The 23,371-nt window shown below is 41.0% G+C and overlaps 1 protein-coding gene across 1 annotated transcript; it reads left to right on the forward strand.

Moving 5' to 3' along the window:
- Positions 1-2,959: 2,959 nt before the first annotated feature.
- Positions 2,960-23,348, forward strand: LOC104503020 (zinc finger SWIM domain-containing protein 6; the record flags this gene model as incomplete). Its single annotated transcript, XM_010159551.1, has 7 exons — positions 2,960-3,101; positions 5,220-5,480; positions 8,706-8,841; positions 13,665-13,822; positions 14,339-14,502; positions 20,502-20,583; positions 22,458-23,348. Coding segments are annotated over 7 exons (1,806 nt in total), but the record flags the coding sequence as incomplete, so codon positions are not given.
- Positions 23,349-23,371: the final 23 nt, after the last annotated feature.

Raw genomic sequence — 23,371 nt, forward strand, 5'->3', positions numbered from 1 at the left:
AGAAGAAAGGTAAATGTGGGGAAGACAGAAGGGCAAAGGACATGCCCAGGTGACAGTAACATCGGACTGGAACTTTGCATGAGAAAACTGGTTTTGAAACTAAAGTGTATGAGGTGACTTTAACTGTTTGATTCAAATCATCACGGTGTTAATGTCCCATTCTGGATGTCAGAGGTGTTCTGTAAGCTGGGTTGTGAGCTGTGCAGGGAAAGGGCCATGTTCCTGCCTTCTGCAGTATGCCTGGCATGATGGAGCCTTTATCCCCATCAGAGTTTTTGGTTACACAGTGAAAATACTCACCCTGTGTAATTTACAGGCTTTTAAACAGAGCTTTGCATTTGGCATGCCAGGTGTTTAAAATAATATTTTTTCTGACATATAATTTAACTGAACTGTGTATTTCTGAAGTGTAAGACTAAATTTGACACTGAGGGTAACAATGAGGCAGTCTGCACTACAGAAATTCATCAAATTTGGCATTTTGTTCCAAAAGAGTCTCTTATAATGCTGAAAACTTCAGTGTTTCTGAATAGAAGTGGATTGCACCTTTTTTTTTGTGTTGAAGCACTGTTTTTTATAAAATGTTCTGTGGTGTTCCAGCACTATTCCTGGTTTTTTTGTTTTTTGAAGGTACATTTCTCCTTCAGATACAGTTTCTGTGCCATGTGATCCTTGCTACCCAAAATAATCCCACACTGAAATTTCTTGTTGGTTTGGAGAGGCAGTGAAAGAAAGGGATGGCTTTGATTAAAAAATGCACAAGGAAAAATTACTTTCTCAGCTGCTACAAGAATCCCTTAATTCAAATTTTATTTTAGATCTTTGTTGCTACTCCTAACTGTGTATCCTTCTGCACTGTAGGCAAAAATACCAGTGTGAAGTCATATGAGTAAATTTTTCAAGGGTCTGTGCAGGTGTTTTCCCAGAAATGAACATTTAGAAGACAAGGTAGAGACCTGAGTGAAAAGGAAACTAGCTGGCAGTTCCTGTGTGTCTCCATTTATTCCCCTTCCCCGGTACCCAAGGAAGAAGATTTTTTTGAGCACTGCTGTGGATTTGAACAAAACTTAAAAGCAATTTGTATTATTACTTAGGAGAATCTGCTAAGTCTTTTGTCATGTAATGTATCTTTCCTTAACAAGTGTTCCCTTAAAAGCTTTGCAGCTTTTCTAGCTTCTTAGACTGGGAAGGGGAGGGTAAAAAGGGAGGGGCCTATACCAGTGTACATGTGCGTAAGTACCAGTGGCAGGTGTTGAAGGGTCTGCTGCAAGTGTGCTGGTCATAGTACTGCTCCTTTTCATTCCCAGTTGCTAATGCAGTACCTTGACTTCCAATACTTCTGATAAGTTCCTTTCCCTGTGAGCAGTTTCTGGAGCTGTCAACTAATATTGTGCTATTATAAATAAAAAAGTGTATGAAATGTGATCCATCCTGCTCTGAAATGAAGAGGTTTGTTTCTGGGTTATCACTTACTGCTTTTTAATTTTTTTCTTCTTCTGTGGAATTTTTTAAACAGCACTCTTAGTACCGCAAAATGTGTGGGCCTTACCTAAAAGCAGATGAATTCTGCAGCTTCAGCCCAGCTTTAGGTTTTAGTTCAGCAAATACCACATGCTTCTACTTAACTTTTTATTCGTGTGGCTGATCTGATGTCCGTGAAACCACTTGCGTGATTTAAAGTTAAATGTCTATATGACTGGAGGACCGAAGCTTTTGTTTGGCATGACATGAGTGAAGCTCATAAGTAGGCACAATAGAACAGAAAGAACATGAGTGAGTCAGTAAGAAGTCAGCGTGATTAATCCTTTTTTGGTAATACTACTTGCTTCTGCCTGTCGTCTTTAGTACATGCTATTTGTTAGTAAGGCAATGATTTACTTGTTTGTCTTTCATATTACGTATCAGTGGATTCGTTAAAAATACCCCACCCTCCCAACAGTGTGCCTGTTTCATGTTGAAGCCCACACATTTAAATCAGCAAGGAGCAGGATTTAAAAGCTCTGTGGTAATACATATGTGGTTGCTCAGAAAGATGGTACTTTGTGAACAAGAGAGCGAGTTAGTGCATAACACGCGGAGGAACAGAGCATCCCTGATGGCTTGTGTACAGTTGTTAAGTGGTCACCCGTAACGCATCTGGTCTCTCGTAGCTGTTTTGCATATCGTTCTAGGAGGAAAAAAGTTGGGAGCTGGAGGCAAAGGGGATCGGTTGCCATAACACTCTTAGAGATTCCCCAAATCCTTCTTTTTTACTAATATCTGATACCACAACCACACATCCTTCAATTCACTGTGCTAAACAATTTTTCCATGTTCTAACTGAATGAGGTGAGGGCTACAAACAAAGTAACTGTGAAGGTATTAGACTGAAATTCTAGAATGACAAAATGCACTTGATCTCCTTGAAGGACAATTTTTTCTTGTATGCCTCATTTAAACATTCTTTTTTTTTTTTTAAGGAGCTGTCATCCTGAGTTTATTACTTCAATAAATATTAAGATACAGAATAAGCTCATATTTTATATATGAAATCGGAACATTTTAGAATATGTTCATTTGATGCACTGAAATAAAGTAAAAATAGTACTGCATCTTTTTGAGTGAGGAAACTGTTGTGAATATTTTACCAAAAAAAGTCCTTGATGTAATTTTTCAGCAGGCTTTTTCAAAACAGTTACTGGTTTTGAGTAAGAGATTTCAAAGGACAGTGCAGTTGAAATTCTTGACCCATACACTTTGCTAGTGCTTGAAATGTTTGGCATTCATTCTTCTTTTTAACTCCTTTAACATATTTGCAAAGGGCAATGAATTCACCCAGAAAGATATTGTTTTCTCCTTCTAAGCAGAAGCTACTGGAAATACCTTGAATTCTGTACTAAAATCATTTTAATCAGTTTTATAGTTGTTTTGATGGGCTAATATGTGATCTATTTCCATCCCTCCATCTTTACTGTCACAGAACTACTCCACAGTAACCTCAGTAACAAATCTTGAAGGTTGGGTGGGACACCCTTTGGATCCCATTGGCACTCTCTTCAGTAGCCTGATGGAAGCCTGCAGGGTGGATGATGATAGTTTCCATGGATTCTCAGACTTCACAGGTAAGGCCAAGGAAAGGGAGCAATCTTCTATACATCTTCATTTACCAGAGGCATTTAACTATCTTGCCTCTCTGAATTGGCTTCAAAGTCAGTGTTTCTGTAGTATAAGAACTCACATTTGCATTCTTTAAGAAAACACAAGGGAGAGAAAATGTTTAAAGTAAAATATAAATGCACTTAAAGAAATTGTCAGTTACTTGTTCTTGAAGACAACTGTGTATTTCACAATTGGAATAAAACCAAATAAGACTTTATAGCAGTAACCCTCTGCACATACATTGCTCTGTCCTCTTCCTGAGAAATTGCAGGAAATCACAGGATCACAGAAGTGTGAGGTTGGAAGGCACCTTTGGAAGTCATCTAGTCCAACTGCTCTGCTCAGAGCAGGGTCATCTCGAGCAGGTCGCACAAGACTGTGTCCAGTTGTTTTTTTAATAACTCCAAGAATGAGCACTGTACAACCTGTCTGGGCAACCTCTTGTACTGTTCAACCACCCTCACAGTAAAAAAGTGTTTTCTTATGCTCAGATGGAATTTCCTATATTTCAGTTTGTGCCCATTGCCGCTTGTCATGTCACAGGATACCACTGAGAAGAGTCTGGCACTGTCTTCTTTACATTCTCCCATCAGATATTTATACATTTTTGGTAAGATCCTCCTGAGCCTTCTCTTTTCCAGGCTAAATAATCCCACCTTTCTCACTCTCACAATGAGAGATGCTGCAGTCCTTTAATCATCTTTGTGTCCCTGCACTGGATCTGATCCAGCATGTCCATGTACTGGGAAGCCTACAGCTGGACACAGCACTCCAGGTGCAGGCTCATCAGTGCTTAGCAGAGGGAGAGGATCATCTCCCTTGACCTGCTGGCAACACTCCCCCTACTGCAGCCCAGGATGTTATAGGACTTTTTAGCTACAAGCGTACATAACATTTCAAATTGATGACAAAACACTTAAAATTGATAACATACCTGGTCGATAAATGACAGGAATTGGAAAGAGGTGTTGTGGTATTGATACATGATTTAGGATAGTATGTGTATGCCCATTTTAGTTTCAGTATTTGCTTCCCGAGAGATTAATACTTTATTCTCAGTCTCTTTCCACCTCTGCAGTAGCTTCTTACTGCCACCTGTGTGGACAGAAACTGAATTTATCACTCTACCTGCAGCTTTTTTTATATACACAGCCACAGTCGTCTTGGGGCTTTCCCTCAGAGCTCATTTTATTCAATTAGATTTTATTCTATAAATTTGTAATCCCATATCCACTGATTATCCAACTTGTAATTAAAAGAAATCAGAGGTCAGGTTCTTTGCAGTAATTAAAAAAAACCCAAACCAACAAACGAAACAATGCCATGAAATAAAAGCAGTGTGTGTTGAAAAGTAACTTCCTCCTACACAGGCGTATGCAGTCTACCAAATACATTCAGCCTTCCTGTTTGCTGCAGTTGTCGATCTCCTTACATGTGTGCATTGTAACTTTATGTTCCCAAATTAAACTGTAAACTGCTACAGCTTGGAATAATGCTTTGTCAAGTGGTGTGTGTGCCAAATGGATCAGTAGTACTCTTTAAAGCAATTTATGGCTTGGTCTTTGTGGAATTTACATGTAATCTTTACTAAAAGTAGGACTTCCAGTGTTAATAATGTAAATTTTTACCTTAAGTACAATTGTAACCAATAAAAAAAGCCTGAAAAGACCACTAGCAAACAGAGGATGCTTTAAAGTTGTGGAGTCCCCAGGCCTGTTGTATTTGCACAACCCTAAGAGCTTCAACCAAAATCTGTGCAGGTGTATAAGCACCTCTCCCTTCCTCGTGCACATCAAGGCTTTGAGGAGATATAGAAATGGCTGGGGAAAACAATTTGAAATGGATCTTCCAATTTTGGCCTCATTAACACAGAGCTGGAGAAACTGCCTTTCTCTTAATTGTGCAGTTTAAAAATAAGTATTTTTGGTCGGATCATTGGATTTTGAGATTGTAGTAGTAATTTAAATAATTTTAAAAAATCAGTATTAACAGAGAGGAAGCATTTGTATATGTGGCATCATATGCAGACTGTGGGTTGGAGTGATTTGCTGATGTGTTTTCCTCTGTGTCACCCCTTACAGAGAACATGGGGCATTGCAAATCTCTGGAGTACCAGCACCTGCCTGCACACAAGTTTTTAGAAGAAGGGGAATCATATTTAACTCTGGCTGTGGAAATAGCATTGATAGGGCTTGGACAGCAACGAATAATGCCAGATGGCTTGTATGCACAAGAGAAGGTTTGTCGGAATGAGGAGCAGCTCATTTCTAAGCTACAGGAAATTGAATTGGATGATACTCTGGTGAAGATTTTTCGAAAGCAAGCAGTCTTCCTATTAGAAGGTAGCTCAATATAGATGCTAAGTGCTTCAGTATAGATGCTAACTGGCTTCACTTGCACCAGCACACAGAACTAGTATTCCGGTGGAAACTGTTTTACATGCTTCGGATAATTTTTTTTCACTTTGGATATTTTTTGATACACGACTCCAGCAAAACTTTGTTTCCAATCCCTTATGAAAATCAAACATACTTAAGGTATCACATGACTGTAGAGATAAGGCATCTGTTGACCTATAAGCCTTCTGGTTTTATTTTTATTACTTTTTGTTCTTTAGATTTGTTGTCATAATCTCAGTATCCTGATTAAACAACCCAGGCTCACAGTTAAATAATACAGACATGTTATCATCAACAGTTCTCACATAGTGAAATTCTTGTATCCTGAATGGGGGATTGGCAGCTTTGTAAATGTATGAAGATTTTTACCTGTCTTCACAAGTGAAAAGCTGAGAAAACACACTTAGAATTCCTGGGGCAGAAATGTAACACTTTATTTTCAGCAATTAGGAAAATGACTTGCCTCTGTAGTTTGTATTATAAGTGAAAATTGAAATACATGGTCAAATATTGAGGGCTTAAAGCCTGGTCTCGTGATTAAATTTTGACCAAAACAGTTTGTGTTTTGGAATTAGCTGGTGTGTTGCAATAAAATCTGTACACTAAAGTGCATACTTTTGCCTTAGCTTTTAAACAGGGTTAACATGTGGCACTTAAGCCTCATGTTCAGAGAGTAGTCTCATGGGTTCTGAGCTTGTTTTTCTCGTTTTTGGTTTTTCAAATGGAAGTAAAAATACTGTAAAGGAACCAATTAGCCAAAGGCATGGTTCTAGTTTCGAGTGCTTACTCAAGGGGTGGTGAAGAGTGTGGTACTGCTGTAGGTAAGCTGTGAAGACTTACACAGCGGTCAGGTTTTGCTTTCTTTCTGTACAACGTTTGTCTTTTAAAACTTCCTGTTTCATGGAAGAGGTGCAGTATGTTGTTTAGGGTTCTCAGCTTTGAGTCACTGTTTTTGCCCAGATCCTTAAAGGCTTCGGTACCTACTGGTGGTGCCATTTGAAAATGCAGAGAAGCTGCACTATGGGGAGAGTTTCAGTTATGGTGTGGCTGTACTGCTGCTTTATGACCTTTGGACAAGAACAGCTGCTTGCTGGATCCAGCTATTAACCACTATACAGGGATCCTATGGATTATAAAATCAGTTTCCTGCATCTATTTACTGGTAAGGATGCTTTATGAGGAAAAAGCAGGATTTCTCTAAAGTGTTCCCTGATAATTCTAGTTTACTACTTTGATCATTAAAAGAATGTCAATGTTTTCTTATGTTAGTAAACAAGTGATTGTAGCAGGAAATCTACTAATATAACTACCTACAAATTGCTGTGGTGAGCAGTGTGTTCTTGCACTAAAGTGGGCTGAGGTATCCAGCTTTCCTGCAATAGCTTCATTTTACTCCAGGTTAGGCAGAAACTGCCAGCTCACATGGAGGAACAACTGTGCAGTGATTTAAGATGCTAATCATATCACTTGTGTTTTTATAGTCAAAGTCCTGTAGATACAATAAAGAAAGCTTAATCCAATATTAAGCCGACTTCCATGCTCTTAATGCAGATTAATGCATGCTGTATGTAGCTACCATTTGAGTGCATGGGAAAGCAGAATGTAAGACTGTTTTGCAAGAACTGTTCTAATTTTTTGCTTGACTGCTAAGTTAATGACAGGATATATTTTCATACAAATGCTTTGTCATGTATTCTACGTGTCCTCACTGAGTTCCTGACTAGACCACCAACTGGCAAACATACGTGAAATGGCTTCTTTCACTGAAGCAATGCCAGCTAGTTTTGTATGGCTTTCAACTTCTTTTTAAAGGATTGAGACACACTGTCACCTACTAAATCTTCATTGGCGTTTCCTTTGTAATCAGACCCAGTCTTCATAAATGCCCACCTATGGAGCCCAGAATTTTTTCATGCCTAGTGATTTTTATCTTTGCATGTTGTGCTAGGGCACTGATCAGAAAAACACTGCTGAAATAGCTTGGCTGTTTCTGTTCTCATCTGCCACAGTGTAGAGTTGGCCATGGTAGTTTGAACCGCTGCTAGAAACAGTTTAAATGACACATGCGACTGTGCAGCAAAGTAGTATGCTTACATGTGTCATTCATTCTTCCGTCCGTTCAAGGGTGGTGGGCTGGAGTCTCTTGCAGAAGAAGTAATAGTAGCTTCCAGGACTGCTGGCTGCTGGCTGTGCAGTAATAGTCCCATAATATTGGATGTAAGAGTCTTATTCCATATCTTGCAGCATTTAGTGCCTGAATCCCTAGTTGCAGAAGTCAAAAACTGTTTGACACAGTTTTTCTGTTAACAGGAATAACAGTCTTAAGGTTGCAGCAAAAATGTAAAAAAATAGGAATTTTCAGAACTCATCAAGGAAATAGTTGCATTTAACCTTGTTGTTGTTGTCAATCCTGATGCTGCTGTTACGTGGTTGAAATACTACACTGGCTGAACTGAGTGAGCAAAATCCATTGCCCCAACAATGGGGATAGTTTTCCCACAACAAATACGGTTTTAAAGATCACGCGTCTGTGATGGACTAGCAAAACCAGCTTTTGTGCAGGATCTGACCTTGTCTTCTCTGAAGACTAAGTTCAGACCAAAGGGTTATTTAAATGCCTAATGTCACATGAGGCATTACTAGGGATCAGATGCCGCTGTGGCGATTGGTCATGTAACTTCAATTAAAGACACGCGTTTTTCCGCAGTAACCACTCTTTTTTTTTGTTTGTTTTTGGTGGTGCATTTGTGATAAAGCAGTTACCTACCAACAGCATGCAGAGGGATTCACATGCACAATGTAACTGTGTGGAGGCAAAGCTAGGATTATCACTTTCTGCTTTGCATGCCACAGGCTTGCTGGATGACCCCTGCGGAGCACTGAGGCAGTTGTCATTTGTATGCGCACTGGCAGTGTGCGCAGTACTATACAATTTGCGGTCTGTGTTGCTGTCTCAAAGAATATATGGTATTTAATATACTTGTAATACATGGTATGTATGTGATATATGTGTAATACATTTCACAGAAAATAGCAATACGACTTTACCTTTTGTACAGCAGGCTCTGAATACCAGTTCTAACTGAAGGTGTAGTGAATGTTTTTAAAGGTCCAGAAGTTGGGTTTTAGCAGTGTGTGAAGACTGATGTTCTCTTCTCTGTTCTTTCCCTCGACCATATAGTGGTTTAGGCGAAGTCATCCATCGAGAGAGTGTTCCAATGCACACATTTGCCAAGTATCTCTTCACCTCTCTCCTACCTCATGATGCTGAATTGGCATACAAAACTGCACTGAGAGCCATGCGGTATGTATTCATAAGTATTCTAGAAAGAACACAAGTAGCGGTTGGGAAAAGAGGAAAAAGTTTAGTAATCAAGACCTAGTCTTTGTTTCTAAAAAAAAAAAAAAAACATTCTTCCTTTTAAGGAGAAATTATTTTTGTTCTGTCATCTGTAAAAGCATTTGGTGTCTGTAGTAACTCAGTATAGTCATTTGTGAATGTTCAATTAGTGTTTATCTGCAGCTGTAAAACAGCATTCTCTGTTACAAATCCTTCTAGAATCCCATTCCTGGGGCACATGGTTTTGTGTTAAACAGTGACAGCTTTAGCACGTGTGTTCTGTAACCTGTGTAGTTTTGTGTGTGATGGTATTGACGAGGAAATGAGGGAAGAGGCATCTCACCAGCAGTCTGAGGATCATCTGCTGCTTAGCCTGTTCGGTAGGACTGTTTCTTCTATTGTCGCTTATAAATTAACTCTCAGTGATAGATTTGAAAGCATATGGTGTAGTCTGAGCCAGTACTTTCTCTTTGTGCTGCATAACGATGCAGTCTTGCCCACTTTTGGATGGATGTTGGGATTTAAATGGACATGTTATATGGCAACAAAATGTCTAATTTGCATCCTATTTGACTTCAGTAATCAGGAAAAAGGTGTTTCTCATGGAATGCTCAGTGTGCCCTGGCTTTATCTCAAGGCAGGCAACATTGTTAGTGGTAGCTAAGAAGAGCCTTCAGAAGGAAGTTTTAAGGGCTTAAATGAGCAGCGATAGATCTGTTGTCCACATACAGTGGGGGGAAGAAAATGGTCCTATCTGGATTGTCTGATTGTCAAGAACCTTGTAGTCGATGGTTGACAAAGAATAGCCACAGCTGAATACTAGGAGCGATGAAGTCTTGGATTTAAAAAAAAAAAAAGTGTTGGGTTTTCCTGGTCATTATTATACAGAATGGATTGCACAGTGATTGAAGGAAACACTATCCATGTAAGTACTACTTGGCTTCATCAGAAAGGTTTGGAGGTGTGTATTTGGAAGGTCTTTTCTCCAAAAAGCTAAATGGGAGAAAATAATTCTGAGTTCAGAGGACTGAATGGAAGGACATGCATAAGAACAAAACATAGCTTCTATCGAGTCAGGCTAAAAGGTCATCTTAGCTGATTTTAGGGTTCTTTTGTCTCCAAGAGTATCTAGTGGTGGATGTTAAAGAAAGAGTCTAAGAAACAGGAAGAGTGACCTTGCATACTTGCTGCTTATGATTAGCATTTTAGGCAGTAAGTTGGGAAGACATGCATTTCTAATGAACTGTTGAGAACATTAACACCTATGACCAAAAAGCTGTCTGGGCCATCTAGGTACACCCTTCTTTTATTGCACATTAAGCACATCTGCAAACCTGGTCATATCAGATCAGCAAGACAGTGCAAAATGTGGTGAGTGGGGGTTTTGTTTGATTGGTTTTTTGGTTGTTTTTTTTTTTTTAGAAGTGAAGGTCAATTTATCAAATAGACTTGTGTCCTTGTATTTATTTTCAGTTGCTACCTCAGAGTGTTTCTCAGAGATTGTTTGTGTGGCGTTTTCCTCCTTAAACGAAAGTACTCGAACCATGCTGAAAGGCTGGAATAGGCATCCATCAGCGGCTCTGCGCTGTGCACTGAATGCTTCAGTGAACGTGATGGCAGCATGTCATTCCTTTTGAACAAGATTTGGACTTTGCCCAGAAACCAGTCATAACTGAAAACTTATTTTCTGGAAGTTTCTTTTCTCAACTGGAAAAACAAGCAAGACACAAAGATCTAAATGACGACATCTCCATTTAGTCATGGGTAGCTCCCATCATCTTTTGGTATGAAGCTGTCATGTCAGCCAAAGAAGTTACTTTTCAACCAGGCCAGTATAAGAAAGAGTTGTCTGTTTCCATCTGGTAAAATCACAGGAGACATCAGTGTAATCAGGGCTGTTCTCTATAGCCCTTTTGTCATCACTTTATAAGGCAGATGAGAGTTCAGCCCTAGACAACAGTTGCTCTTTCTGTATTTTGATATTTGGCAGTCTTCAGAAATGTGGACTGCTGTCTTGAACTGTGATAATGGCAGGTTTAGACATTGTCTATTCAATGTCTGTCTGCGTTCCTCAGCATTTCTCAGTTCTCATGAAGAAGGTTGGTTACTCTTTCCATTCACACCAGAGTGGTACTTCAGTGGATAAAAGACTCCCAGTACAAACCGAATGAAAAAGTAACAATGCTGCCTTGAGGGGAGAAGAAGAAAGCAGTCATGAAGATTGTCTCTCTTGTGGTTGTGAGGTTGAATGGAAAACCTGAGCATCTTTTCTTCCATGGCAGGAAGGAAATGGCTGTGGCAAGAGCAAAAAATCTCATGTGAAAATTAGTAAAGGTGCCACACAGAGTCTGCAGTTGCTCATGTTTTAGAAGTGGAGCAGAGCATATTTCTTTCTTCAGTTCAGTGTTTATTAAAAAAGTTAACTTTCCAAGATTCCAGCTGGTTGCTTTCCAGACATAAGTGTTTAGTGTCAGTCTGCACACAAGTCTACGTGGCTCAGTGACCCATGACAGCAGCTCTGGAGTGTTTTGCCTGTCTGTATTCATAATCGTCTGTTGCTGTTTCATTTTTTGAATCCTGTTTTAGTGTGTGGAACAGTCAGTAGGAAATCAATGGAAATTGAGACCATAAAGCCTTTCATGTATATACCTCAGGTCTGCAAGGACTGGGTGTGCTATCCTTGGTGGTCACTTACGTCTACAGTCCTCTGCTGTCAGCACGGAAACATGGAGTAGGGCCTTGGAGAAAGTGGATCTGAAGTGACCTAGTTGATTGCTCACTTGGAATCTGACCTTGAATGTTTGGCTTGGTTTGGAACATCCCTTGTTAAGCCTGAATTTCACCCAGGCTTTGGGAGCCAGACTTTAATGGTGATGTTTAATCACAAGGTAGCTTTGCTAAAATCTAGCTAAATAATTGAAATTCAAAAGGGGGAGGGGAAAAAGCAAAGAATGCTAAATCTGCTGGTGCTTGTTCTGATGTTCCCTAATCTTGCCAAAAGTGCATGAAAGCCACCAATTCACAACAGTGTTTCTTTTCATAGCAAAAAACCATAAAAGCTGGCAGTGATATTCAGTGACAAAAGATTTCCCCAAAACAGCCTTTCTTTCATGTTCTTTGTTTATTTACTGTTACTCCTAACCTAATAATCCCTTTTTGCATTAGGTAATTTGGATTTTTACTGTTTATTGAAACTATCTAATAATGTGTCTCTTCCCCTGCCCCCTCTCTATGCTTGGACAAAATCAGCTGAAGATTTTATATGTATTTATTTATATAAAGCCTATATAAAGAGGTGTTTCAGTGGTACTAGGGAAGAGATTTGACTCAATACAAATCAAAAGGGAAGTCACTTTATCTTAGCATGCACATATATGTGTCTGAAAATGTTAATATAACCTGCTGATAGTTATTTATATGGTGTGTTGTATTTATGTATGTCTGTTAGATACCCTCCTTTATATTCAAAATTACCTTTCTTGGGGAATTCTTAAAGATACTGTCATATGCTTCAGGAATCTACAGAAAACTGTTGAAACTTCAAATTATTTTACTGAAAAAAACAGACATGCACTCCAGTTACTTAAACTTGGGTATTTGTTTAAATGCACGAAATTGTAACTTATGTTTAAATGAGCTTATTCCATAAGAAGTATTTGATCACAGAAAATCACAATGCAATGGACTTTTCAGTATTTGGTAGTTGCAATTTTATTGACTGAAGGGATCCAATTTCCTTTGTCCTCCCAGATTACTTCCTGCTAGAAAATCATTTCACATGAAAGCTGGTAGAAACAGAACTCAGATGTTAACCTTGATCAAGAAGCTAAGCACTGGAAAGGCTTTTCTTCTGGTCATTATCTTATTACTGTCATTTGTGTCATTAACCATTCATGTCCTGAAACTATGCTTAATTGTATTGAATAAAAATGCCTATTTTTGTTCACTCCTACATTTTAGATTGGCATTTATATACTATCTACTGTACTAATTGTATCTAGTGTATTGTAAAGGCCATCAGTTGAGTCTCTGTGAGCCATTACTTGTGTTGTGGTAGTCAACAACGAACACATTAATTTGAATTTTCTAAGTGTGAATTTTCCTTAGTGGATAAGACTGTTTAAGATTGATGCATAAGGAAAGAAATTTTTGTTTCATTATTAGAAAATGGAGTCTGAGAAGTAACTTTAAAGGAAACTTCCTCTGTCACTGCTGTTTGGAACCATAACATTAGATTATTTATTATAGTTTATAAAACATGGATAGGCTAAAGTTCAAGACTTTAGGAAGTAGTCATAGTTGAACAGTAAAATGTCCTTTGTGGACATAAATTCGTGTCTGAATTTATTGCAAAGTCAAAATAGAATGACTTGTTGACTATCCCTCTCCCTTTGAGCATTTGTAAGGAAAGAAAGTATGTTCCAAATATTACAAAATATTTACACATTCTTAGTACAGTGGATAACTACTTCACTTTCCTTCCTAAGTGCTGTGGTTCAAATACTGAAACAAGGCAAGGAGAAAAGCTTCAGCGCTAGGTGTGATGCAGAAAGTCTCTGCTGCCTTGGCTAATGGGTAGCTTAATTGTGAATTCCTGCCAATGCCCACTGATGTAGGCAAGTTTTTAAGATTCCCCAAGAAGAGAAGTGGTTTACTAATCTCTTTTTTTAATAAGAAAAAAGGCATATTTCATAAACAGGGTCAGCTGTTCTTGTGGCTTTCATTTTGCTCATGAGTAACCTAATGTAATAACAATTTAATAAAACCGTATGTCTTCCTTATTTCAGGTTGCTAGTATTGGAATCCACAGCTCCTTCAGGAGACATGTCCCGCCCACACCACATTGCATCAGTTGTTCCAAACCGGTATCCCCGCTGGTTCACCCTAAGTCACATTGAATCCCAGCAGTGTGAGCTGGCATCGACCATGCTAACAGCAGCCAAAGGTACGTTGCTGTCAGTTATGTACTCAGCTAAATGCATGCTTTTAATACTGCATGGAGTAAACAGATTATAAAACTTGTGTTTAGGAATCCAAATTGCAGTCTGAGAGTAGCTTGAAATGTGTGCAACAAACTGAACTGGCTTAAACCTGTCACTTAGCCTTCTAGCTAGCTAGATGGTAGCCAGGATGAGCTTGATTTGAGGCTGATGAGACAGCTTTTTGTTCTTCTGACACACAACGTAGACTGAGAGACCCAGGAGTGGACAAATCACTTCTAAAATTCGCAACTCAGGATGACTTTTGGCCGTGTACTCCAGTGATGCCATGAGGGCACTGGTGGGGTGTGTATTGTCTTGTATCTTTCATTCATATGTGATTTAATTATGGAAGCTTTCTAAAATCGGAGTGCATATAACTGAAACGTCATGCTATTGCATAGCAACGTCAGGCTCAATTATGCATCTCTGGATGTTTTGGGAGCTTGCTCCGTGTTGATGATTCTGTTTATGCCTTGCAGGTGATGTTCGGAGACTGGAAACAGTGTTAGAATCCATCCAGAAAAATATCCACTCTTCATCACACATCTTCAAACTTGCCCAGGATGCATTTAAAATAGCCACACTCATGGACAGCTTGCCAGACATCACTCTTCTGAAAGTTTCTCTGGAGTTGGGCCTTCAGGTATTTCCTGCAATCATTCCAGTAGAAGGGAATTTGACCAAGTGTTGGTGGGTAGAGCTTTTAATCACTGAGCACCATACCCTCTTTGGGCTCTGTCGGGAATTTCAGATTCTCTTTTCTGATACAAAGCTCAATGGACAAGGAAACACAGACCAAGGGTTCACACAGCCCGCTTGTGCCATTGGGGTGGAACAGAGAGCTGGAAGCGGCTGGCCGCAGGGCACTGTTCTGTGAGTGAGGACCAGTGTAATGGGTTCTAGGAGTATATGTCAGACTGGCTAGAAAGCAAAATTGTTCTGCTTGCCAGAAATGCATTGTATTTCCTGCATGGCCTTGAGAGTTTCTTACCATTCCTTCCATCCCTTTCCCCTAAATGAAACTTGGTAGGTACTTGTTGAACTACTAGAGAAAGCCAAGATCAACCCTAATGACCCTTTTCTAAGGCAGACTGTGCTAACAGCAGTCCTCTCACTTCCTTCATCAAAATCCTGTACTCCACAAGTAGTGGGACAGTCAGGTATATCGGACTCTGCTTGAGGTGTACAAGAACCTCAGATTGGTTTTCAGGCTCTTAGGAGAGCTTTTGCAAGCTAAAAGATGACAGGTGAGTTTTAGGTATCTGGAGTAACATTGCCTGACACTGATGAATCTTGGAGTTTACACAGTTCAGTTCAACCAAAGTAAATCTCTTCATCACTCTTCAGGGGGTTCTTAAAAAAAAAAAATCAAAAAACCCAAACACATGCAAAGATCAGAAAAACATTCATTACTGTGCTTCAGTAAACAAAGCTCCAGACACTTCTGGGGAAAGGATATTATCCCAGTTGCTTCTCATGCCAAAGAAAGGTACTATTTGTCTATTCTAGACATCTAGAAGCTGAAGTGTTTAGTCAGAAAGCTGAGAATCTGTATGCTTTGTTAGTCTTTTGAATTCCTGGGGTTGCTGTGGAAATCTGCTGCCTGGTTTTTTTTCCCCGTCTTGGTATGTTTCTGCCGTAAATGCTTGTTTACTTGAGAGAGAGATACTTATGCTTGGTCTGTGTGTCATCTCAGCCATTCACCAAGTATCACTCAGTGGTAGCAGCACAGTTTGTGTATCACAGTATTCATGGATACCCCTTTGTGGTTGATGATGTCATCAGAATGTCTTCAGTGACATCTAGTGAAAGAAGTACCATGAACCCATACTTTCTCCTCAGTCCTAGGGTGTTGAAAAAAAACTTTGGAACTTGTCCACTATTCTCTCCCAAGCTTACAAAAGGTGTTATAAGAGTCTTAAAGGTATTTTGCTTTCCAGAAGGAAGATGCATAGCACTTTTCTGGTAGTAACTCATAGTTGTGTAGATTTCTAGAGTAACACTTTTCCTGCAAAAATCTTAGTGTCAGCACTGTCTAGTGCCCTACAGATGCTTCTCACTTTCCCTGCCCTCCCCCCCGCCAGCCTGGGACTTCATGGCAATTACAGATTGTCTGTGTTTACTATCTAGTATCTGACTACTTAAGATACTCATGCCCTAGAAAACTCCTTCCCCTCACATGATAAACTGAACAGCAGTGTCCTCGCAGGTAAACTGTTCTGCCTTGACCACAGCAATAACAAGTTGTCCTGGCTGGGCCAAGGAGGTGATGCCAACAATTTCACAACTCTGTCACTGGGATCTCTGTGACAGAAAAGCCTCTTATATTGTTCTAGATGTAGGAGTAATGTCTAGACTCCTGGGTTCTTTCTACCTGTTGCCAATGGCAGCATGTGTTGTCTGACTCAGCAGAGGGAAGGCTTTTAAACTGGCTTGGAAAGAGGTGATCAGTGTGGCCAAATGTGCATGGAGCATCTCAGGTGGATTCTGTCCTTCTGGGCCTTACTGGCGCAGATGCTGTAAGATCTGCGGGTGCAGGAGGGGCTTCTATTCCTCTATTTGCCTGTTGTATGCTACACCAGTGCAAGTAAGTATTACGGCACACAGGTGAGGAGGTACTACTGCCAGGAGGACTGAGCAAATTAGTGCAGGTGATCACTCTATGTGAATCTGGAAAGTTGTGTCCTTCCCCCAAAACCTGTGAATGAATAAATGGATTAACCTCCTTCTACTGTGCATGCCGAAGAGGTTTCACATTGATGCAGGAGCTAATGGTTGGTTGGCTATTTCTTGTGTCACATACGGGTGGTGAGGTCTTCTGTTCCTTTATAAGAAATTCTTATAAAGATCCATCAAGACAAAGTCAAGGTTATCCTGTGTAGAAAAGAGCTCAGTTTTGTAAGCTATGTAATTCCCAGGGGCCTCTTGTCATTTTCAGACTTCCTGGCTTGTTGAGAAGTGCTCTTCAATGGATAACAGAGATCTTGGATAAATCTTGGACAGATGTGGAATTCCCTTGAAGGAATAGGTAGCTCAAGAATGTATTGAGCAGAAGTGAAGCAGTTCTTCGGCTACATATGCTGCAGTAGATTTCCACTCTTCCCTGGTCAGGACATAAATACATCCTTTGTTTGAAATCCCTGGATTTTTGGCATCAGTAAAGGGCCCTTCTCTCGCCATTGTAAGCTTGTCAGTTTAATGACATGAGAGGAGCCTAATTCCAGAAGAGTTCAGCAAGAAACTTTTCCATGTCAAAAAACATGGTGGTGTTTTTTGCTCTAGTGTTAGGACTGTCTACACTGGAACTATTATTATGCCCACTTCACGTGCTGAAGGCTCTTGTGACTGCTGATCTTTATACAGAACACCACAGTACAGGAAGTCATCAGAATAGACTTTCAGAGAAGTTGCTGTTCATGCTGGGGTTTTTTTACCTCCTTCCCTCCCTCACCAGTAGCAGAATTCAGTCCATAACCCTGTATTTTCTCTTGGATTTGTTCTACTTGGAGAAAACTGAAAATTCATCATGGATGTTGGAAGAGTGATAGCCTTCAGTTTGTGTGTTCATCACTACAGGAAGTTCCCTCAAGTCCTTCCCTTGGATGGATGGCATGGGATGGATAATTGCTCTCTAAAACACTTCCACTTGGAGCGGCCTGTTTTTCTTTCTGAAAAGACTTCAAGCAAAGGGTAGTTGCGTGATTTACCTTAGCCGTATATGCATATTTTAAAATATGCTGGGTTGCTCCATACAGATCAGTTTGCTTTCTTTCTAAATGCTATTCCACAATCTAACACACAGATTACTGTTTCGGTAAATGATACCACAGTGTCAGAGGCCAACAAAGCTGGCCTTACCCTCTAACTTTGGGTGATGTACAACTAGTCACTGAGGACTCCAGGTGGGAATGTTTAGAGCCCAGCCTGGAAACATTCATGGTTGCTTGTAACCAGACTTCTTACAGATCATCTGTGCATTTGTGCTCAGCAATTTTTCAGTCTTTATTATCCTATCTATAGCTTAGTACTAAAGGAGGTGTCAGGAGTAGCAAATATGACAGAGGGCTACATGCCACTTGGAAGTCACCTTAGGACTGGGAGGGGGTATGGGATGAGAACACTCTTAGGAATGCTGCTGACTCCAAGCTGTTTTGTGAGTGCATTTATTGAGTTTAATATGTAAAGATCATCACTGAGAGTTCTATGATTGACCTAGTATGCACTTTATTTAATTGCTACAAATAGTAATACCGTAGTATGAACACATTATGTGGGGAAAACTACCTGCTTTCTTCACCTAGATATATGTGGGGTCTGTCCAGGTAGCTGCAGCAAGCTTTACGTGCAATTTCCTTGTAGTGTTTGTGTGGTGGGTTGACCCTGGCTGGGGGCTGGGTGCCCACCAATGCCGCTCTATCACTGCCCTCCTCAGCTGGGCAGGGGAGAGAAAATACGTTGAAAAGCTTGCAGCTCAAGATATGGGCAAGGAGGGATCATTCAGCAAGTATGGTCAGAGGCAAAGCAGGCTCTGCTTGGGAAAAAATTAATTTGTCAATAAAAATCAGTAAAAAGAGAACTAAAACCAAATCTTAAAACACCTTCCTCCCACCCCTGCCTTCTTCCTGGGCTCAAATTCACTCCTGCTTTTCTCTGTCTCCTCTCCCAAGCAGCACAGGGGCATGGGAAATGGGGTTTGTGGTCAGTCCATCACACGTTATCTCTGCTGCTCTTTCCTCCTCAGGGAAGACTCCTCACTCTCTCTCCCTGCTCCGTTGTGGAGTCCCTCCTACGGGAGACAGTTGTTTTGCCAATTGATAGGGTCAACAGAAAGGACACAGACACCAAGTTAAAAAGATAAGCTTACTTTACTTTGAAGCAGCAGGAAGAATAAGCAAAGTAATGCTTTGCTTAGTAAATGCTTTGCAAAGTAATGCTTATCATTACTACATAAAGTGAGTGGTAGTGATTAAGAAAGATACATCACCAGTTGCCCTAATACTTTAGCATCATCTGGATCTATGCATCAGCTGTGGAGTCCCATCACAGCGAAGGACTGGAGAACTGTCCCAGCAATATCTTCAACGTGACTATGAACACAGAAATATCTGTTCCGTTGAAGGTCCGTGTATCTGTTTCTATCTGATGTGCCCAGGCCTTGCCAGGGCCCAGGGCGCAGTCGACGGGAAGAATACTAACTACTACAGTTATTCAGTTCTTTGTGTATTCATTCTTATGAGGAAGAATGGTAACTGGTACAATCTTCAGTTTTCCTGTGAGACTTTATATGGTATGGATCGGGTGACACCCAGAAGTCAACCTTGGTTTGAGGCCTGTTGCTTAGGCCTCAATACTTCAGCAGTCCTCCATGAACTTCTCCAATGAGTCGTTCCCAGGGGCTGCAGTTCTTCATGAACTGTTCCAGCATGGGTCCCTTCCATGGAGTGCAGTCCTTCAGGAGCAGCCTGCTCCAGCCTGTGCTTCCCACAGAGTCACAGACTTCTTCACGCACATCCCCCTGCTCCTGTGTGGGGTCCTCCCCAGGCTGCAGGTGGGTCTCTGCTCTCCATGACTGTAGGGGCACAGCCTGCCTCACCATGGCCTTCAGCATGGGCTGCCAGGGAATCTCTACTCTGGCGCCTGGAGCACCTCCCTTTTCTCCTTTTCCATTGACCTTGGTGTCTGCAGAGAGCGTTCTTTCTGAAATAAAGTAAAAATAATCTTTCCTGGTTTGTTTTTTGTGTTTCCATTCTTAACCATGTTATCCCAGAGGCACTACCACCGTTGCTGATGGGCTCGGCCTTGGCCAGCAATGGGTCTGCCTGGGAGCCGGCTGGCACTGGCACTGTTGGACACAGGGGGGGGTCTGGCCGGTTCTCACCCACCCTTGTAGCCCCCCCAGCCAAAACCTCGCCAGGCAGGCCCAATACAACTTGTTTTACTGGTTAAACATACTTGCCCATGTTGTGAGAAACAACATAGGCACTAAGTGCAAGTGGTGTAAAACGTCAACACGACAATCAAAGCTTTAGGTCCTTTTTCTAGGATTCTGATGGTTTTACAATGGAAATTCTTTGCACCGACTCCTTGTTTGGAGAGAGAGGTCATTGATACTGACTTATTAACATTACCTGGATATATGTGGAATTGTACATAATCTTTGCAGAATAAGCAGCCATTCAAATCACAGTACATTAACTTCTGTATGTATTGAATTCAACAAACAGAAATGCAGATGAGGGAAAAATTGAAGGGATTAGTTTGCCCAACGAGAGTTAACATGTTTCCAATTTTAAAGACTACTGTGCATAGAGGGAGGAGACATGATATAATTGGAATAATTGGTAATTGATTAGGTTTTTGTTGTTGGGGGAAGCTTTTTTGTGGGGTGGATTTTTTTCTTCACCATGGACAAAACAGTCTCTCCTCTAGCCTTGAGGGATCTGCAGTTGGAATTACTCAAAGATAGCTGAGCAGTATTTTTCAAATCTTTTGACGTGTCAGGTAAAGAGGTAACAGACTGGAGAGGGCAGGAGGCTGCCACTTTGGACCTGGGTGTATTTGAGCAACTTAAAATCCCTACTGGTGGGCATATTGGCTTGGTTTTCAGTGGGATTAATTTGTTTTTTGTTTGTGTTTTAATAGGTGATGCGTATGACGCTGTCAACGCTGAACTGGCGACGGCGGGAAATGGTGAGGTGGTTGGTAACATGCGCAACAGAAGTAGGTATGTTCAGAGATGCTTCTCTTGTCAGCTAATCTTAGAGGGCTTGGTCTTGCTTGTCAACACCCAGGTTCTGCAAATGCTTTGTGTTCACCTATAAAATTCCTTGAGTGAGAAGACATGGCAGTGATGCAGGTGGGTTTTGTTAGGCACAGACCAAGTGGAACAGTAGTGGAGTAATGCAGTATGACTTCTTTCCACCGCGAACTGGGGTTGTGCATAACCGCTGGGAAATACCCCAGATTTCCCCTTGTCCCCTCCATGATGGGAGGGGGTTTGAGGCTCCAATAGAGAAAAGGCTCGTGGTTATGGCCTGTTGCGCTGTGCTACATCTTTTCTTGCTCTGAAAGTTAAGTGAAAGAGCTGTCTGGCCAGGTAGGAGAAGAGGAACCAGTAAACAGGTGAGTGAAATGCTGAGGGTGCCTCCTACTGTGTGGCAGACAGGATTTCATGAAGGGGCTCTCGTTAGGCTTTTCTTTTTTTTTTTTTTTTTTTTTTTATCCCCCTGTCTAAATCCAAGCCTAGAGTGTAATGCCTCTTTGTTGTGTGGCTATGATGTTGTGCAGGCCTCTCATCTGCACTGTAAAGCAAACCAAATACCGATGCAGCCATTGTTAATTAACCACATAAGGTGAAAATAAGGTGGGAGCCTATACCAGGAGCACTCAGCATGATGTTCTGATCATTTCTTGGATTTCTGTGTCTTGATGAGGTGTCTCTTAGTTTCTGTATTCCAGTTTACCACCTGCGAGATGAGGATACAGGATCGGAAAGTAAAGATGAGTGGATTAAAAAAAACTCTGTAGCTGTGGAAAAAAAAATTGGCAGCTGTGGTAGTGGGGACAATACAAGTACTTATTATATGAGTGCAGTTTTGTCACTAAATGTATTTCTAGAAAGCATGTTTCCCTACTGTATTTATTCCATCTTCATACATGTGAGTTGGATTGTATCGCAGAGGTGTTTCTTGAGTTTCAGAACTTCAGGGGATTGCTACTGCTTATTCTCTGAATTAGTTTATTCCTTACTTTATGCTTAACTGTGAAATAAATGTTGTCAGTAGCATGGGAAACTACAGCTTGCCTTTGTATGCCCTCAACCAGAAAATGGTTTGTGTCTGCAAATTTTCATGCAACGCTCTTGTTTTATTGCTTTTATATCTTTGCTAAGATAATTATTGCTGAGGCTATCTTAAAGATACTAGTGCCTGTGTATTTTGTGTGGTTGCATATTGGCAAATAAAATGCTAATTTTAATACAGCTTTAAATTAGTTTACATATTCTAATAGAAGTATCCCATAAAGAACCTTACAACATCATGCTGAGTACTCCTGAGACTTAATCAATTTGGTAAAGCAAGGAGGGGGTTAGGATTTTTTTTAAGGTGTTCTTGGTGTGTTCTGTTAAGGTGTACCATGGTGTTTTATTAAGAAAGCAATTTAGCATACTTCCATTCTTTTGTGCATGCTCTGTGCCTTGACACAGACAGTAAGAAGTTGAAATTACCTTTTGAATGTTCAGTGTGAGTGCTGCTTTTGAGTGATGTGATGAGACCGAATGAGCCAGAACTTGTTACCCAAATTGTCTTAAATAACAGGTAAAACAGCTCAGTTTTCACACCAGGAGATGAAAGTTTATCTTGCAGGCTTTTTTTTGTTATTCTTTGAATTTTGGTGGTTGCTACAGAGTTTGCACGGCAGCCTTTGCTTTAATGTCCTTTCCAGCCATGCTGTCTGGTTTAGCCCTTCTTGCTGAAGCACATCCTCTTGGATGTACTGGCAACCTCTGAGACTTCACTGCAGATGTAGATCTCTTGCTGAGCATCTGTATCTGCTAGGTTTTATCAGTTGTGGTTAATCCTTTCTTTCTCTCCCCAGGTGTTTATGCACTGGATAGTATCATGCAAAACTGGTTTACACTTTTCACTCCAACAGAAGCCACTAGTATTGTTGCTACAACAGTGATGTCCAACAGCACCATCGTCCGTCTGCACCTGGACTGCCATCAGCAGGAGAAATTGGCCGGCAGTGCGAGGACGCTTGCTCTACAGTGTGCCATGAAGGATCCTCAAAACTGTGCCCTCTCTGCCCTGACCTTATGTGAAAAAGATCATATAGCTTTTGAGACCGCTTACCAAATTGTTCTGGATGCTGCTACAACCGGCATGAGCTACTCACAGCTTTTTACTATAGCACGATACATGGAGCACCGTGGTTACCCCATGCGGGCCTACAAGCTGGCCACTTTGGCCATGACACATCTCAACCTGAGTTACAATCAGGACACGCACCCTGCCATTAACGACGTTCTGTGGGCATGTGCGCTCAGCCACTCCCTTGGGAAAAACGAGCTAGCAGCAATTATACCTCTGGTTGTCAAAAGCGTCAAGTGTGCCACAGTGCTGTCAGACATTCTGCGCAGGTGTACCTTGACCACTCCTGGCATGGTGGGACTTCACGGAAGGAGGAACTCTGGTAAGCTCATGTCACTGGACAAAGCCCCGTTGCGGCAACTCTTGGATGCCACGATCGGAGCTTACATTAATACAACTCATTCACGTCTCACTCACATCAGCCCGCGACACTATAGCGAGTTTATAGAGTTCCTCAGCAAGGCCCGAGAGACCTTCTTAATGGCTCACGATGGTCACATCCAGTTTACACAGTTTATTGACAACCTAAAACAAATCTACAAAGGCAAAAAGAAACTGATGATGCTGGTTCGCGAGCGGTTTGGTTGAAGAAAATGTGTGAATGGGGGGGGTGGGGGGTGGGGGGGGGGGTTTTTTTTT

Source organism: Eurypyga helias, unplaced genomic scaffold (assembly GCF_000690775.1).
Source record: "Eurypyga helias isolate BGI_N326 unplaced genomic scaffold, ASM69077v1 scaffold1799, whole genome shotgun sequence".
NCBI classification, from domain to species: domain Eukaryota; kingdom Metazoa; phylum Chordata; class Aves; order Eurypygiformes; family Eurypygidae; genus Eurypyga; species Eurypyga helias.